Genomic DNA, 18,256 nt, shown 5'->3' with positions numbered 1-18,256 from the left:
TAAAAGTCTTAGTTACCTCTGAAAATGAGAACATCATGGTTGTTTGATGCTGTAGCACACTGATTGTTTACATTCTGACCGGTCTAACTAGGGAGTACCAATATGGCGACCGGTGGCTTCACCTCAACCCCGTACTACTAATGAGCAATCAGCAATCCAGGGAATAAATAGAGATCAGTGTTTTGAACTCTTAATGCTTTGAAGATTATTGAAGAGGCAAATAAATCCTTCTTAATTTAAATCACAAAACATGGTACTTTAAGACAGATCATTAACTCTCAATGACATGGGCACGTTGAAATATATATACATATATATGTATAATATATATATATATATATATATATATATATATATATATATATATATATGTGTGTGTGTGTGTGTGTGTGTGTGTGTGTGTGTGTCAGTGTGTGAAACGTTTTTTTATTTAAATGGCTTAAAAGGATTTATTTTATTGTCAGAAGCGCATTTTTTGCATTTTTAACACACTCCTATGCAGGTGGAAATGCCACTACCAATATGGCGGAGGCGCTGACGTGTTATTTCCCTTCCCTCCATATGACGTCTCCTTGTTGTCCAGCTCAGCCAATGAGAAGCGGGCGCCTCTGTCACCTTAATGCGCATGTCCTGTGACGCAGCACGTGGTTAGTGAAGCACGTAGCAGAAGCAAAGCAGCGTTGCAGAAATGGCGGCGGGCGACGGTAGCCTCCCGCAGCAGCTCCCTTGCGTTTTTTCACCTAAATCGCGGCAGTACTTAGCGGTGTGTGCCCAGGACGGCAGACTCCGCGTCTGGAACACCGACAGTAAAACTCTTCAGCAGGAGTTCGTGCCTTCAGCCCATTTAAGCGCTACTTGTACCTGCATAGCATGGGGACCATGCCGGACGGTGAAGGTAGGAGACACCGCTGCTAGCTGCTGCAGCTAGCCAGGCCTACAACACTTAAAATACTCTTATCAAACGTTTCAAATAAGAATAAGAATTCACATGCAGGTTGAATAAAACGAATTAAATGAAGTATGCTGGCTCTGCTGTTATTCCACACAGTTTTTATTTGCCTTAAATGGAGCAAAGCAGCTTCTCTCCGTTAGCTGCCTGGACGCACATGTTTCCCCACATGGTGATTATGAAAATATCTACAGCGATTTGTGTAACTATTTTACGGTTTAGTGCTTCAAACTTTGATTTGACTAAAACAAGCATCCGCTTTTATTCCGTGTCTGACATTAAAGCTTTATAAACCCTTTATTTGAGTTATTAGCCCGATGGACTTCAAACGTTTATTAAAACGCAGAAACTAGAATTTCAGATAAAATCCTGTAAAACTTAAGCTTAGATCAATAACAATACTCTGAATTAAAGTTTATAATCTGCCGGTGATCAGTGTTTATAACTCCAGCAAAGCTGTCAGCTCTCATTTAGAAGCAGCAGTGTTTAGTTGATCAACCCTTTATATCACCAACTTTGGGACATTGTTTCATTTGAGCATTTTGTAAACGCTAAAAAAAAGAAAAATCACTTTAATTATTAGGAAAAAAGGGAGTAATTTGTTACAAAAAATGTAGTTTTAATCAAATATAGTAGTTTTTAATGAATATAATTTTAATATGTATGAGCTTTAGATGTATTGATAGAAGCAGAATAGCTCAGTTTACCTTAATAAGTGAAATAACACGCAGCTGTCATTTTGCACATCTCTGATGTTGCTGCTATTTTAAAATATCCATTACTGTAAAAAAAAAACATAGTTGTATATTGGTCATTTATTCTCTAGGTGGACAGTTTTATATTCTAAAAACACTTTACAGTATTTTGTTGTTTATCTTTTAACTCTTCACTATTGTGTTATTCTGATACATTTTTCTGAGGTCCATATTTGTGTGAGAATTTTTTCTATAATCTTTTTGCTGCTGTAAACAGCAGAATTTCCCCTTTTTGGGACAATAAAGTGATTTCTATTGTAATAAGAATATAGAGAAGGAAAGATGGCAACAAAGAAGGTTCATGGATTTATTAATGATGCCTGGAGGAGAGGATGATGTTTGATGACAGCTGGAAAAACTTTTTAAAAACCCTTTAAATGATCCTATAGTCCAGCAATGCTGAAGGAAGGAATAAATATTGTTATAAAGATAATAGAAATTAATCCGTCTGTTTCTACATTCCATATCAATCTTTATTTATTAAATTCTGAATTTGTTTTGGTTCGAACTAGGGCTGGAAAATTCATTGGATTAATTTCAATTTTTCAATTATTGAAATAATTGTCAACTTATTTAGTAATTGATTAATCGTAAGCTTGAATATAGACTGTAAAACATGCCTTTGCATGACGGAGCGACCTTACAGCAATAATTGTACCAAAACAGCAGAAAATGCATAAATATTTTATATTTAAGATTCATTTTTCTGTTTTCTGTCTGTTAATATGCTCTACCCAGAACTCCTGAAGAAGAAAAGTTTTTGTTTCTATAAAGAAAATTTTTTAGGGATCCTTTTGCTATCTGATTGGGAAAAAAATTATGGACAGATTCCTCAATTAGCAAAATAATGGTTAGTTGCAGCCCTAGTTTTAACTATTCCATAGAAACACAAGATGGAAAAAAATTCAAGTTAGCTTGGCAGGATATTTGACTTTTATCTTGATAATTATTAATGTTATTAATGTTGGGGATGTAAAATTAGAAGCAGTTTAATGGTTTAATACCTGATAAATCTTTTAAAAGTTGTCAGTAAGATGCAATATGTTACTGAAATGATCTTCAGGAGGGGCCACAGAGGAAGAAGAGGAAATCAGAGGCGGCGCAGGTGGAGGAGAAGGCGGATCTGCTGGCTATGGGCACAGCGGCTGGAACTGTCCTCATCTACAGTACGGCCAAGGGAGCCCTGCACTGTACTCTGGTACGTACCGGAAACTTCACCCGAGGACTCCATTCTTCCTGATTACAATAAAAAATATCTTTATTTTAGATGCTGTATGAGCATGAAGAAAACTACCTGCAATGCTCAGCTATACATGTTCTTTCTGCTTCGAAATTTTAGACATGATGTTTTTACATTTTATGTTCTGCAATTAATCGGACCCGTAGATTTTTTTGTTGTATATTATAGGAGTTGAGGTGTCCTTTTAATTTTTTCAGAGTTTAAATTGTGAATAATTTTCTCCTTGGTAGGATGGAGCTCACAGTGGGGGAGTGAACTGTGTCCACTGGCATCCTGAAGACAGCTTATTATACAGCGGCTCAGACGACACAAACATCGTGGAGTGGGACTTGCAGAGCGGGAAAACACGGAGGTCAGTGTTTGCTTTATGGTCATTGCACACATGGAAGAAGGGAAGAACTTGGCTTAAAGAGATTTGCTTATTAAGATGTGCTCTAAACTAAGGAGCTTAATTCATTGACTTTTTCTTCCTGGTCTGTGGAATTAGCATCTTTTTGCCGATTGTTTAATTTTAAAGTTGTTTGGAATGGATAGTTTTTCTTAAGTGAAAGAGCTGGGAAAGCCAACAGGAAACACGAGAATGATTTGATCCTAAATCACGTCCCTGATATTTAGGCAAAGGTGCATTTTACCTGCAGGATCCTTTAAGGTTAGGAGGGATTCTCTACCCTCCCTCCGTTTCCTTTGTGTAACCAAAATAACCAGGGTTTACATCAGCAGCCATCTGTGGATAAAGTGTGAATTAATGTTTTTAAAGATTTTCCTTTGGGATTAAGAGGGCTTTCTTTCTGAGACATAGAAATAAAAACAACCACCACCTTGAAAAATGCCTCATAAAGGGGCAGCTTTTGAGTTCTGTGGCTGTTTGTCTCTTATGCTTCGCTTATAAACAATGGAGCAGTTTTAAGTTTGAGTGCAAGAAAACACCCAAGGTGTCATTTATTTTATCTACTTCCTACTAAAGAAACTAACTAACTCCCCTTAAAGTTTAACAGTTTAGCCTTTTTCTGAAGTTTATGGTGACTTTATATTCAGGTTTTATAAGATGCACTCACTGACAGATTCACCAGTTACACCTGTAGAGTTTTATTTTTCTAATAAGCTTCCTGCTGCTCTCAGCTGCTGTTAAGTTTCTTCATAAATTAAAGAACAAGCAGAGGGAAACACTGGTGCAACAGTTTGATTCTGGATTTGCATCTGTGAAGGAAATCTGTGTTTTGTTTTTTTCTTTAAGCTAATTGTTCGTCTGCTCCTAAGAACTGTTTTCCTGTATGTTTTAAATCAGCCCTTGTTGCATCGCCATCATTTTTTTTACAAGCTAAGTTCAATTTTTTACAAAATCTGCAATCAAAGAACTTCCTGTAGAAAAACACTGATTTGTTTTTCCCCAGACTCCTTTGGAAAGTTGTATCTGCTCTTAATTTTATCCAGAGTGGTGAAAGCAGACTGGCAGATTTTTTTTTTTTGCTATCAAAGTGATGACAAACTTTAAAGTTCTCTCAAGCAGAGCTGAAACAATTACACGGGATTCATCAATCATTCCAATAATTGTCAACGAACGGTAATCAAATAATATTTAACTGGAGAATAGAAACTGTAAAACATGCCTTTAGCTGACAGGACAATTCAGTTATAATATATATATATTTTTATTTAAGATAAGAAAAAAGTAAATTTGTCAATATGCTCTACCCAGAACCCCTCAAGTTTTAGTTTCACCTGGTTTATTTTCATAAAACATCCTCTTTAAGAAACCTTGTTAATCTGATTAATCAAAAAATAAAAAATAATCGACAGATTACTTGTTTGTAAAATAATCACCAGTTGCTGAAGTTTTTATCGTGTATCTTAGCAAAGCCTGGTTTTGGTCTCGGTTGGTTTCATGGCTAACGTCGTCTCCCCACAGTAAGTGGAAAGCGGACCGCGCTGCAGTGACCAGTTTATCTGTGAGCCCCGATGGGAAACTGCTCCTCTCAGCTGGACATGTGATCAAGATGTGGGATTTGGAGACCAAGGAGGTTTACAGGGTGAGTCTCCTCATAAATAAGCATAAAGATGGTGCCGTAGGCTCTCAGGTATAATTTATCTTGATTATCTCTGCTGTGACGTCATCTTTGCAGAAATTCACAGGCCATTCCACGGCCGTGACGACCCTGCGCTTTGCCACGTCACGGCCTCCTGACAGCAATGGCCTTTACTTCCTGTCAGGAGCAGCTCACGACAGACTCCTCAGTGTTTGGTGAGTTGATGACAATCATAAGATGATTCTGAAATAACAAATTGAGTTATTTTATATCAACTAGGGCTGGGCGATAATTCAATAACGATATATTGATCGATAGACGTGTGGCGCAATAGAAAAAAAGAGAGTCGATAAAAGTTTGATAAAGAAACGCAGTTTTCCTTCCTTCTCATTGTAGCCTAGCATGTAGGTTTATGCTAGTCACTGCTTCCTCCCAACCAATCACAATCGCGGACCCAGGCACGCCGTCACCAAGCGCCGCCCTCTCAAACCACAACACAGAGCACATGAAGATGTCGCAGCAAGGAGAGGCGGAGGAAATTGTTCCAAAGAAGGGTTGTCCATTTATTTATTTGTTATATTTATTTTGGTCACTTTTCTGGTCACTTTAGTTTATTCTTTGTCAGTATTTAATAACATAACTCAGGTCTCTTCAGTTATTTTTCTTTAAAACAATTCTGTTATGGTTAAAAAAGTTGGTTAAATAAAAATTTAATTGGAAGTCTGTGTTTGTGTTCTTTATTAAAATTAAATCATTTAACAATATTATAAAATGTCCAGGCAGAGCTGCACATAAAATATGGTTTCAAATCTTTTCAATAATTATCAATATCGATCATATGCATTTTTTTTTATCGATAAGCTTTTTTTCTATATCGCCCAGCCCTAATATCAACCCATTTAAAGCTTAAGTTTAGCAGCTATAAATGTTTCCACTTTCTACCCATTTCCATCCTGATTCACTGCATCTGTCCATCTAGTCTTTTCCTCCTGGGAACCAGAAAGATCTCATCCTCATTACAGCCGTTTCATGATGGCCTAAAAATGTCCAGGAGCGACTGGATCACAGGACAAGTCTAACATTTATCCCTCAGTGCATTAAACCTGTTTCAGAAACTTGTTTTTCTTTAGGGAGATTTGCTCAGTGGTCTAAATATTCAGGAATTTATCCCAAACATTGAAAGTAAACGTGAGTTTAACTGTGGGACGATGTGGTCCTTTATTTATTTTTCCTTTCTATAACTGTGACCAAAGGTCAGGTTTAGGGCTGCAACTAACGATTATTTTAAAAATCGATGAATCGGACGATTATTTTTTAGATTAATCGATGAATCGGACAAAAATATTTTTTATATTAACCTCTTTATTCCAAAATAAACATTATAGACAGAACAAACAAGCACACAAGTACAGGTTGCTCATTAACTGTACTGGTGCAATATGAAAAATAAATGTTTGTGTTAAAACTACGCAAACTTACTTGAGAAATGTAGCTGTACATCCACAAAATATAGGCTACTTTGTTTCATAAAGCGCAAAAAAAGACATTTTTGTTTTTAAAGCCCCTAAGGGGTTCAAACAATAGGCCCCCCCCATTTCAACAAATGAGTTTTTTTAGACTAGAAGAGTTCTGCCTTTTAAGACAGGAAAGTATAGCAGTTAAAGTTGCTACTTGAGAAAATACTGAACCATAGAGATAAAAATAGCCCTGTGATTCAAATTATAAATTGTATTTGGAATAAAAATGAGAGAACTAGGGGTGCTAAAAAACACATCCTCCAAAGACAGATATTTACATGGGAATGTGGCAGATAATTAATTGACATATTACTGATCTTGCTGGATTTTATTCTGCTTTACTTCTATAAATTGCAGGATCTTCTTTACTTTATCTTTGCCAGATTTAAACTTTAAAAGTCTTGCCCTCATAATTTGCAAGTTAATTTATTTATAAAGTAAATGTAAACGCTGCTTAAGCTAGTTCAAATGAAATTAAAAGTAAAATAAGTAGCCAACCTTATCACTGTCTGTAACCTACTAACACGGTAAGGAAAGCATCAGATGAGCTACCTGAGAAACTAACGTTACGTTTCCCCACTTTAAAACCAAACAAACATGGTGGTTCCGTGCCATGTTCACTTCTTTTGAAAAAAGTTGCATGTTATCATTTTTTTTTCGCTTTACAAAGCGCAGGCTATTTTAATTATTGTGATCAATTTGCGCCGCCAATCCCGGCGCATGCGCGCTTCATTTGCAGTCTGGACGCTGAGGCTCTGACTGCAGCGCTGAGAGGGACTCCTGCGGGAAAACGCGGTTGGGGTGGGGGAGGCGCCCCACGGCAGAGTAGGAACGATACATGCTTTCACGTAAGAGTCTCTAAAAGCCGCCAGTGACACAGAAAAAAGTCGCCAGATTTGTCGCTAGTCGCTTTTTTGAAAAATAGTCGCTGGAGGGGTCTGAAAAGTCGCGGAGTTGGCAACACTGCTCCTGCGGCGCTGACTCGCTCTGCCGTATTTTTTTTCCTTCCTCTTTCAGTCAAGAGGCAGTGATGACGGCGCAGCGGATGACGCAATAATCGCGCGACACGACTAATCGATGATGAAATTCGTTGCCAACGCTTTTAAAAGTCGATTTTTATCGATTTTATCGATTCGTTGTTGCAGCCCTAGTCAGGTTATCCTCCTGCAGCAGTGTGTCGCAAATATTTCTGATTTATGCCCAATATTGAAGTGTGGTCTGCGCTATGTTATTCCACGTCATAACGCCAGAGGGCCAATCAGGAACTAGCTGTGGGTCTAGATACGGCGAAGGAGGTGAGGAAGTGGGGGGGAAGTTTGTGCGACAACGGAGGGACATGAGGGCCAAAAAGAGCGGGGATCCAGGTGGAAAAAGGGTCCCAGGTTCTCACGCACCTCGCTCTGCTAGTGGGTCTAACGAGTCGTTTGGCCAATCAGAGGCCTCCTCTCTGCGGCACTGTCTGCGATCACCTACAATTTTAGAGAGGTGCAGCAGAGTCTCTGCTGAGGGGTGGGGGGGGACGTGTTAATTACTTTATTGATTTGGTACCCAAACTGTGTTTGGGTACCAAATCGTTGTACAGTTAGATTTTACATTAATTCTCAATAGTACCCATGAAATGTGGTCTGTTAAAGCACCTCTGGAGGTAAAGAGCTCTGCGCCCTAATGGTTATGCTCTGCCAATCATTTTACAAACTGGATTTTCCTTTTTCATACTGCAAACCTGTTTTTATTTTACCATTAGTTTAAAGAGTAAAAAAAAAAAAAACAACCTTGTGTAATAAGGGGGGGGGGGACTCAATGACATAGCAAAAACAAAACGTGTTGCACTATTCTTGCACACTGTTGCACTTTTATCCACAGCTTTCTTTCCGCCGTCATCGTAGGTCACTCTAAATGCAAAGTGGTCCCATACAGCAGACCTATAAAGTGCTGCTGGCGCGTCTTCCAACTCCTGTTCTTTCCCACTCGCCATACCCACACAATTCTCCACAACAACTGATTTTTTTCTGCTACACCCGGCTACGCTGCTTCGCTTCTTCTTCTTCTTGTTTACTACTGGTGGTTGGCTTTGGTCTCAGTACCGCCACCTTCTGCTCTGGAGTGGAAACGCTTCGCCTATGAGAAAAAGGAGCAGCGCATGAACCGAACGAAACACACGCCAACCGAACCGAGACAGTCGAACCGAACGGTTCGGACGGTTTTCATAAACCGTTCCAACCCTACTATATATATCGGAGAGTGTCATGGGTACCGTAATTTTCGGACTATTAGCCGCACCAGACTATAAGCCGTGGGTTTTTTATGTTTAACACAAACTGTCTCTTGCTCGCAGTGTCCGTCTTTCTCGCTGTCGTTCTGTCTCGTACCACTCGTTGTAGAAGTCTGCTTCCGGAGGACCTCCGCATTCCCGAGCGCGCGGCTACCGTACTTGTGTTGAATCAAATGTGACGTCAACATGGTGGATGGTAAAATCTATAGATTTAGGTATTACCCTAGTGGCCGTTAGCTGTAAAAGTCCACAGATAAGCCGCGTTGTTATATAAGCCGCAAGGTCAAAAAATGGGGAAAAGTCGCGGCTTATAATCCGAAAATTACGGTACTTGTTGGAGGTATTAAAATTATTTCTAATGGCATTAAAAAGCATTAAATTACTTAGTTACTCGTTCCTTTATGAACCCTGAAGAGAGGAAACATTTTTCTCCTGTTGAATGAGACGTTGAATGTTTAAATCTGAATGCGTAGAAGACTTGAATATTTAATTGCAAGTAAAATGTAATCTGATTGTTTAATAAATTAATAATAAATAGATCAGTTGCATTTCCTGCTTTATTGTGAAATAGATTTGAGGCCATATCACCCAGTCACACGTTCATGTCAAATGTGAACCAACTTGGAAACTTGTTGATGTCAAAAAGGAATCCATGTTTCTCACTCTGTGTTTAATAGGATCAGGCTGTTGGTTAAACATCCTGATTGATGAATTGGTTCTCATTCGCTGTGTCTGATTTAAAGGCAAGTGCGAGAAGACAGGAAGGACAAGAACTCAGTGGTTTCCTTCACTCTGACGGATGAACCTCAACACATCGATCTGATCCCATCTAGCAGCAAAGAAGAGGTCGGAGCGCCGTCCGTCTGGTGTCGCACATCTTTGGAGAAACTGTATTCTGTTTATATTTGATTGGACGTTTTTCTTTGTTTGCTGCAGGCTGTACGGCTGGCGGTGGTGTGTAAGGATGGACAACTGCATCTGTTTGAGCACTTTTTAAATGGGTGAGCTTGTTAAAAACAAGAAATAGTTCATTTTGGAGCCTTTTATGGAAGAAAACTGGTGCCGCTGCATCGGTCAAAAATGAAAATGCTTGAATTTCTCTCATATGGTTGAATGTTTTAGTTGCAATTCAGCGTTGTGTGTAAAACTAACAGGAGTGTTCACACAGGCCTTGCAAGAAGCCGCTGTCGCCGTCGTGTTCGGTGCAGATGTCTGACACGCAGGACACCCCGAGTCCCATCCCGCTGCTGGCGGCGGCGCTTGGAGCCGATCCGAGGGCCGTGATGCTCGCTTACGGGAACCATCTGCAGCCTGTCATGGAGAAAGTGGTGAGGATGTTGTAAGGGTGTAAATAATAATCGTTTTGTATCGATGCAACAACCGACGATCCGATCCGTCGGAGCACGTCTGAAAGAGTATCGATTAATGTTAGGTTCTTTTGGTTTGCTTTTTTCCTCCAGTCTATTTTTATCCGTTTGCTCCTGGATGTAATTCTGACTCCCGTGCTGCGGTGGCGCTAAACCTGTTTTAAAATCTTACCTCGCTTCCTTTAGCCACACCCTCTTTCCGCTTGAACACACACGGAAACAATAGGCAAGACAGACACGGTGGAAATAATCGAATGGTTTGGTCAGGAAACTGATACTGAATCGAATCGCCATGATGGGTGTGATTTACACCCCTAGGATGCTGTATCTACACATTTCTGATTTTATATATTATTTTTTGTTAATTGCTTAGATTGTTGTAATAGATTTCATCGTATTACTATTCCTTGGTGTATTTTTGATTCAACTGCATTGAAGAAATGTAAAATCAACTAGAGATGCTATAAAGCCTGGTTCCCATGAGGAGATAGTTGTGCTCATTTTTGCACTGATTTTCACGAGTGGTGCTTTAAGTAATCAGGTCTGCTTGGAAATATTTCCCGACTCCAACATTTGCAAAGCAGAGAAATCCATCGTCTATCATAGCAGACGAGGACGCAGCCTGTCCAATGTGACGCGTAGCCAATCAGAAAGCCTCTCCTAGTTTTTAAACCAACAACCTACAATAGGAGTATTGTAATGTCTTTTCTCTCTCATAGTTGGTCTATTAACTCTACTGCTGTGTCCTCTGTGAACTTTTGAGATTCTGCTAGATTTTTTTTTTTTTTTTTTACTTGTGGGTTAGTTTTCAAAATAAAATAATTTTAAAATCACGTAGTATGAATCAGGACTGGAAAAAAATGAACCAAAAGTTTTTTTTTAATCTAAAGGTAAATTTTTTTTAACACTTATAAATGAGGCCTAGAAAAATATTCAGATAATCTTTTTTTTTTTGTGTGTGATATTTTTAGTGCAGTGTTTACAGTAGTTATTTTTTTAGTTTCTTTTACAGTTTTCTTTAGTTTCAGAGTGAAACCAGAGATGCAAAGGATTTTATTTCTGATTCCACTTTAGTTCCTTTTTTTCCTCTTTGCAGAGAAATCAAAGAATTGACGATTTGTTCCTTTTGTACTTTAACTGTAGAAACATAAAGACATGAATTTGCATCTTTAGTTGATCTAAATGTTTTTAAAGGACAGTTTAACAGAGTTAAACCAAACCAAAGCCCTTTTTTCCCTAAACTCTGCTCAGTGTCCGTTTACCATCCAGTCTTTCTTCTGCACTTACAGGAGATCAACACAGCGGAGAGACACGTATGTTTGACACGAGACGTGAAGACCAGCCTGTCCCTCTCCATGGAGACCACCGCCTCCAAGGTAAACAGGCTTTATTGATCTTTTCCTTTTTATTATTCTAGTAAAAGAAAACTTTGCTGCAAGTCATCATTTCCAGACTCTTAATCTGTTTGATTCGTCTTTTCCAGGTGAAAACTCCAGTTATTAACGCGAAAAGCAAAGTTTTGGTTCCAGGGCTGCCGGGTCATACGGCGCCTTTAACGGCGGCTCAACAGGGAACGGAAAAGAGGAAAAAAGACTCTGACAATAAGGAGGTAGAGTCTCCGCCGACAGCAGAACATCTGGGCGAGGAAACATTTGGATTTCCCCATTGATGCAACTTTTTTCCTTCCAGCTGTCCATAGCTGAGCGACTCGGTGAAATCGACCTGGAAGCAGTTTCCAGCCAAAAAGGAGCTTCTAGAGCGACGGCTTCGTTACAGACGGACAACTTTGCCGTTCTTCTGATGCAGGGCCTAGAGAGCAATGATGACGACATCCTAAACGTATGTTTCCTTTACATTCTACTGTTAACCTGTAATTACTAATAAAAATCTTTAACTTCAGGATGGAGTGATGCTTCTCTGCTCATTTGAATCTTTTTTTGTTTTTTTGCAGAAAGTTTTCCAGACTCGTAAAGATGTGTTAATAAAAAAGACGGTTGCTAGGTTACCTCTCTCTGCCGTTATACCGTTAGTTGAAGAGGTAAGAATAATAAATATGACTTTTAACCCTTTAGAGACACAGACCTGCACACATTTCTCCTCAGCATCTCACTCACACCTTTACTTCTCCTCTATATCGTTCATAGCTAACAAAGAGGCTCCAGGGGCACCCTTTGACGTAAGCTCAACACTTTGATTTGCTGCTGCTGTCCTCTGCAGCCTTTTCCTATCTCTAATAAATCCAAGGTTCTGGTTTTTGACGAGCATCTCTGCTCCTTCCTGCAGGGCGTGTCTGATGGTACGATGGCTGAAGGCGGTCCTCATGCACCACACATCATACCTGGCATCGGTGAGCCCCCATCACTCCGATCTTTGGTGCTCAGATAAACCCGTCAGCTGTTAAATGATCTGCTCCACTGAGCCGTTTCCATCCTCTCCTCTGCAGCTGCCGGACCTGGTCGCCCAGCTGGGGGTGCTTTATCACATGATTGAGAGCCGAGTGAAGATGTTCCACAAACTGACAAAGCTGCATGGAAAGCTGCATCTCCTAACAACGCAGGTGGGTTTCATCTTTGCTCCATCTGAAAGCATTTTTAAATACTTTAAAATCAAGCAAAAGATGCTTTGAAGGATAAATAAAATAAAAGGAAAATGTTTTCATTTACCACCAGGAAGTTAAATCTTTATCCTGTGAGCTTTTAGGTAGATGGAAATTAAATCAAACTCATGAAGCTTAAAGCTTGGTTTTTGCTTGAGGTGTCTGCGCAGCCAAATTACATCATTTTGAGCTTCTACGCCCAGAATTATATTAATTCCCTAGATGCTTCTTGCAGAAACTCTTATGTTGGTTAAACATCCTACTCTTGATGTAGTTACCAAAACGACAAACTGCTGCATTTATTCTGTCAGGGAAAACTAATCCTGAGTCCGTTAAAAGTCAGGGAATTCTGAAATGATGTCAGACTGTGGAAACCCTGAATAAAATAACTATGTTTAATGATTCTCTAGAAAAGTCACATTATATTAATAGTATTATCTCGTATTAACATACCGGGACTCTAAAATAAGTTATTCATTTGTGACATTGACTTCTGTCTTGTGATTTATCTTAAGTTTTTAACCTGTCAAGTTTTTTTTTTAGATTTTTAACGTTACAATTTATATTTTTCCAAGCACACAACAGTTTAAAGCAAAGTTTAGTTAGAAAAGAATGAGCAGGAAGGATTGAAAAGCATGTTAACACGGTAATGTAGGCTGGAGTTCATTATCTGACCCATGCAGATACACACCAGGAACCTGGAAACTTAAAAAATACTGAATTACAAAAAACATTTAAAAAACAAACATGTTTCATTGATATATATATATACAAAAATGAATATTAGGAACTATATTTATCAAACATTATACTGGGCAAGGAAAAATAGTTTCTGGGCAAATGAAATGTGAAAATCCTTAACGTCGACCCCTGAAGATGTGGAAAAACTCCAGGAAAGAAATGATTGTCCTTCTCAAACAGCATGAAGAGGCTTTGAAGTTGTAAAGGAGCCGTTTCCTCGTGAGGTGTGGCGTTGTCATCCTGAAGCTGTTGCTGAATTTGCCCCCCTGGAGCGGCCAGTATGGGGGAACGCTGCGCAGACGATAAATGCTGCGGACGCTGTGACGGACAGCTCCAATGTCTGTTCGTCAGGCGTAACGAGCCGTTTGATGGTGTAGTGAGCGATGCTACAGATCATTGTCACATAGAAAACACAGACTGGATCACGCGGATCGTCTGGGTTCAGGTTGAGCAGAAGCACAGTGGCTTTGACCCCCCAGCTGCTGACCGGAGGGACGATCAGCCTCAGACAGTAAACTGGGTGACTGATCCTTTTCACACATGTTGCTGTCTGTGGTGTAAAGGAAGTAAGTTGTTCTTTCCTGTCAGATGGGAAAGAAACCATTTTGATTTGATTACGATCGTCCTAAAGCTGTTTGGACTGTTGATGAAATATTCCACAGAAAGACTCGTTTCTCAGTGAGACACGGTGTGAGGATGATCTCCTCCCTGTAGTTTGGTTAACAGTCTTTTATTCATAAACCGAAGCTCACTTTCTGCTCTGGTAATAGTTTCAGGTTAAAAAAGACTTTCTAAATCCTTTTGCATCGGATTCCATAAAACGAGCATCAAATGTTTATTTTTAAAGAAAATAAAATCCCACCAGGGCCAATTCATTTAAGCAACACGGTCGTCAAAAATAACAAAATAATTAAAAGACAATATAACAGGAAGCTTAAAATGAATAATTAAAACAAAAAGATGGTGAAGATTTCTTAATAAAATCTCGTACTTGTGGAAGTTTAAATTTAATATTTGTTGTTGGTAATCAACGAGTTGTGAGTTAAGTGGTTAAAACATGTAGAGCCTTTAGAACAACTGGTTTATCGTCTCCTCCATGTAAGAAGTTTTCTGTCTGGTTTACTGCTGGCTTACATTTAATTAAATTAATTAGCTGTTCTTCTAACACTTTGTTCCTAATTCTTCCACTAGGTGGCAGCAAATGACAGCAGCAACGCTGTGTCAGAGGTCGACCATACAGCTAAACTGGTGTATGAGGAAGGTGAGTGTTTAGTTCTTCATCCTCTGCATTTTAAATCACCTTCTGCTTTTGCCCGGTTCTCACCTAACGACCTCAGATCGCCGCTTCAAAGATCTCATAGAAACTTTTTTTCAGCATCTGTTTAGTTTCCTTTTCTTAAAAGATCTCTCTCTGCCTGTAAATGTAAAGCTTGTTGCCTGGCAACCTTACTGTTGTGTCTCAGATCGTCCCCTTTGAGCAGGACGTCGCTCTCGTTTCTCACTTTGAGATCAGAGACCAATCATGGTTGAAGAACTAAGGTCTCTAAGCCAGCGACTTTTCCTCTGAAATCAATACAGGAGAAATTTCTCTATTTCTCCATTGTTTCCTGTCCCTCCTTGTCTCTCCATGCAGCTTTCATTAATGCGCCGTTTTCATAGAGGAAACTCTCATGGTTACCATAAACTTCAGCAGGATTTGATGTCAGCCAGAACAAAGCGAAATGTTTTCTAGTTGGTCTTCACCAGTTTGTGTCCATGTCCCTTTAAAGGTGGAGAATGAATGATTGACAGTTAGGAGGACCACTTATTTTGATGATCCACCCAGAACATCCCCCCACTACACCTTTAAGCCCTCAGTATATTTGTATAGCCCCCCCCCCCCCCCCATTTTTTAAAGCTCTCTGTTTAGATGGCTACCCTTCCATTTGGTCGACCATTGATGAAGCATCTGTCTATTGGTTTGGTCAACTGACTGTTAATTGATTCAGTTTCCCAGCTGTGTCGTCGTCCAACTGGTCATTAGTCTATTGTTGGGCTGGGTATTTTGGTCCTGAATCGATTTGATTTTTATTCATACAGTTCTAATTCGATTAATTTCGATTCGATCTGTTTTTACAATAGTGAAAGTGGTTCAACTGTGTTTCAAAATACTCATGTATTTTATTTTTATTTTCCTGTCACATTAAACACAAACTGCAAACTTGTAAATCGGACAGTTTGAACTTGACATGTGAACAAAACTGTCTCATAAAGCCAAACTTGTTTGTGAAAAGTGAAAAAGTGAAGCCTCACTACAGCGAGCAGACGTGACACTTGAGCTGCAATTATCTTCAATGAACAAACCAAATGTGCAGCGTTGTCTGTAACTGCAGGGTGTTCGCTGCTCAGCCTCCATTTGTTAATGTCTTCAGTCAACCTATTGGCTTTATTTCCAGCTGTCTGAAGTCATCTTTAGTGCATCTTTCCTGCTTATTTGAATGTAACCGTAACATGCGTCCCTATAAATCTAATCAATCTCATTCCCTAGACATCGATTTTGCAAAAATGTAAAGGAATCGATTTAAGTTTAGCGTTAAGTTTAAGTTTAGCGTTGGTCGGCCACATGTCCCGAACGTTGCTCTGTTCTGCAGACCTTTGGCTCTGTTGTTCATCAGTTTGTTAATTCTGTCTGCGAATTCAGCTCTGATCTGGCAGCAGAGATTAAAGCAATATATCAGGGCTATTTCATCATCATAACCACTGTAAGCTAAACCCGTATCTCAAAGGATTGTTTGAAGTTCATCCATTTTGAGCTTAAAGTTCCAAGAGGGAGGAAATAATGTTTTAAATGGTAACATAGTTTAGTCAGTTGTGTTTTAATGCAGTAGAATCCTCACTGGAAACCAGTGACTTCACCAGTATGCTAAAGATGAGATGCATATATTGCAGCATTTCCACATATTATCATCATTGCAGGGCTTTTTAATAACATGCATTCCTCTCATCACACATGAGCTCATTTATTGTCCCTTTTGTAGAGTCGTCTGACGAAGACGACGCCTCTGTTGATGAAGCTCTTCCAGATGAAGGCTCAGATGTAAGTTAGGCTCCCCTATCACAGCAGTTTATCCTGAAAAAGACTTTAGGCTCATCACTGACAGGATTTTATTTATATATTATTTTCACAGCACTGGGATGAAGAGGAGGCGATGCAGGACGACGAAGACGACGATCCTGACAGAAGAGAAGAAGCCAAAGCGAACGGCGAGGAGGACATGGAGCATGAAAACGAGAGCGAAGAAGAATGAAAGCAAAACCATTTCAATGATTCACCACACGGACTTTAAAGAGTTATATATAAACTGTCATTTTATTTTCAAGCCTTTTGATTTTATTATCAGGAAAAAGAAAAATTGGTTTTACAAAATAAAGGGACGCCTTCCAGCGGCGACCTTTCCTTCACGGCTGCATCCATTGCTGGTTCTTCTCACCCATTGAAACTACAGCTGATGCAGATCTTCATCTCTGTGCCCCCCCACCCCCACTAGAGCTGCCGTTAGGTTCGTCCTCTGCATTCCAAAATGTGTCCTTAATTACTTCAATATAGTTCAGAATATAAACTGTCTTTTCTGGTTGGTTTAATTGAACTCTGAAGCAAACAAAAGGAAACTGGGCGCTATGGTGGAGCCGGGATGGAGACCAATCCCCCCCCCCCCGGCTGATGTACAGGATACAGGAAGTGGGACTGAAAGGCGACATCGTTCGTCGCCGTCCCACACTGTGTAAATCTTTATGTACAGTGAAGTGTTTGTACGAGCTCTTCCCTCTACACAAATCTTTGGGATTAAACAAACTTCTGTTATTTCTCCTAAATCAAGTTTCTTTTCTTGCCTTGTTTTCACAGCAGTTTTTCATCTTTAGGAGGAAATATTATGCAAAATGACCTTTATGGGTTTTTTTCTGTCATTTATGTCTTCTGTATCGTTTGTCAATAGCCCCAGTTTTGTTGCCACTGCCCCTCAGTTTTTACTCTGGAAAAACGATCTAGAAAGAAGTAAACCTTTTTTAAATTAAGTGTATTTACCCTTAATTTGAGTAGGTAAATGAGGTAGTATTTTTACTCTTAAAATAAGATAATTATATAACATGCACTTGAAATAAGACGATGCATTTGTGTTTTCTTATTTTAAATCTACATTGTCTTGATCCATTGGCAAAATTCTCTTTTAGCTTCTTAATTCAAGAACAAATGCACTTATTTTAAGAAATAATGACTTATCTAGATTTAGATTTTTTCCAGTGTTTTATCATACTTGGATAAAGTATAATTATTTTATTAATTTACAGAAGTTATTACAGACAGTAATATATGCTGTAAATTCCATATAATCCACTTAAACTGAACCATGGATGCTAACGGTTAGCGTGGTGCTAATTCCCACTTACACTCCTATAGAGATGCCAGTTCTATAAGCATCAAAGTTTTTCTCAGATTCTTCTGGCAACCAAAATACTTCTCAGGTGTTTCCTAAACAAACCATGACTTGCAGGAACTCCACTGCTTTCTGCATCCTTATTGGTTGTGCAATAGGCTCCACCCCTTCTGCTCTGGATCAAACATGCACCATCATCTAATATCCATCTGTCTGCAGCCACTGAGGCAGATTAAGCTTTGAGGAGGGATGTGTTCATCTACAGCTTTACATTAAAGGGATAGAGCCCTAAAAATGGTTCATTCTGAAAGGAACTCGGCAGATGAAATGTAACAAACGTCTTAAAGGTATAGTGGACGATTTTTAAAGAACTTTTGAAAACA

At 39.3% G+C, this 18,256-nt stretch overlaps 1 protein-coding gene across 1 annotated transcript; it reads left to right on the top strand.

Moving 5' to 3' along the window:
• The first annotated feature begins 648 nt into the window (after positions 1–648).
• On the top strand, positions 649–17,313 carry wdr43 (WD repeat domain 43). The gene is made up of 18 exons (XM_038285162.1): positions 649–895; positions 2,768–2,902; positions 3,175–3,296; positions 4,851–4,971; positions 5,065–5,183; positions 9,501–9,603; positions 9,694–9,758; positions 9,926–10,085; positions 11,414–11,500; positions 11,608–11,733; positions 11,814–11,963; positions 12,076–12,162; positions 12,269–12,300; positions 12,408–12,471; positions 12,568–12,681; positions 14,653–14,722; positions 16,479–16,537; positions 16,629–17,313. Exons 1-18 carry the CDS (start codon positions 689–691, stop codon positions 16,746–16,748), a joined length of 1,941 nt encoding a protein of 646 aa, XP_038141090.1. The 5' UTR covers positions 649–688; the 3' UTR covers positions 16,749–17,313.
• The last annotated feature ends 943 nt before the right edge of the window (positions 17,314–18,256 follow it).

The sequence above is a fragment of the Cyprinodon tularosa genome, unplaced genomic scaffold (genome assembly GCF_016077235.1).
Source record: "Cyprinodon tularosa strain WSP-4 unplaced genomic scaffold, ASM1607723v1 ctg207, whole genome shotgun sequence".
In the NCBI taxonomy this organism is placed as follows: domain Eukaryota; kingdom Metazoa; phylum Chordata; class Actinopteri; order Cyprinodontiformes; family Cyprinodontidae; genus Cyprinodon; species Cyprinodon tularosa.
Note: the sequence above shows the minus strand (reverse complement) of the source record. Positions and strands in the feature narration are given on the sequence as shown.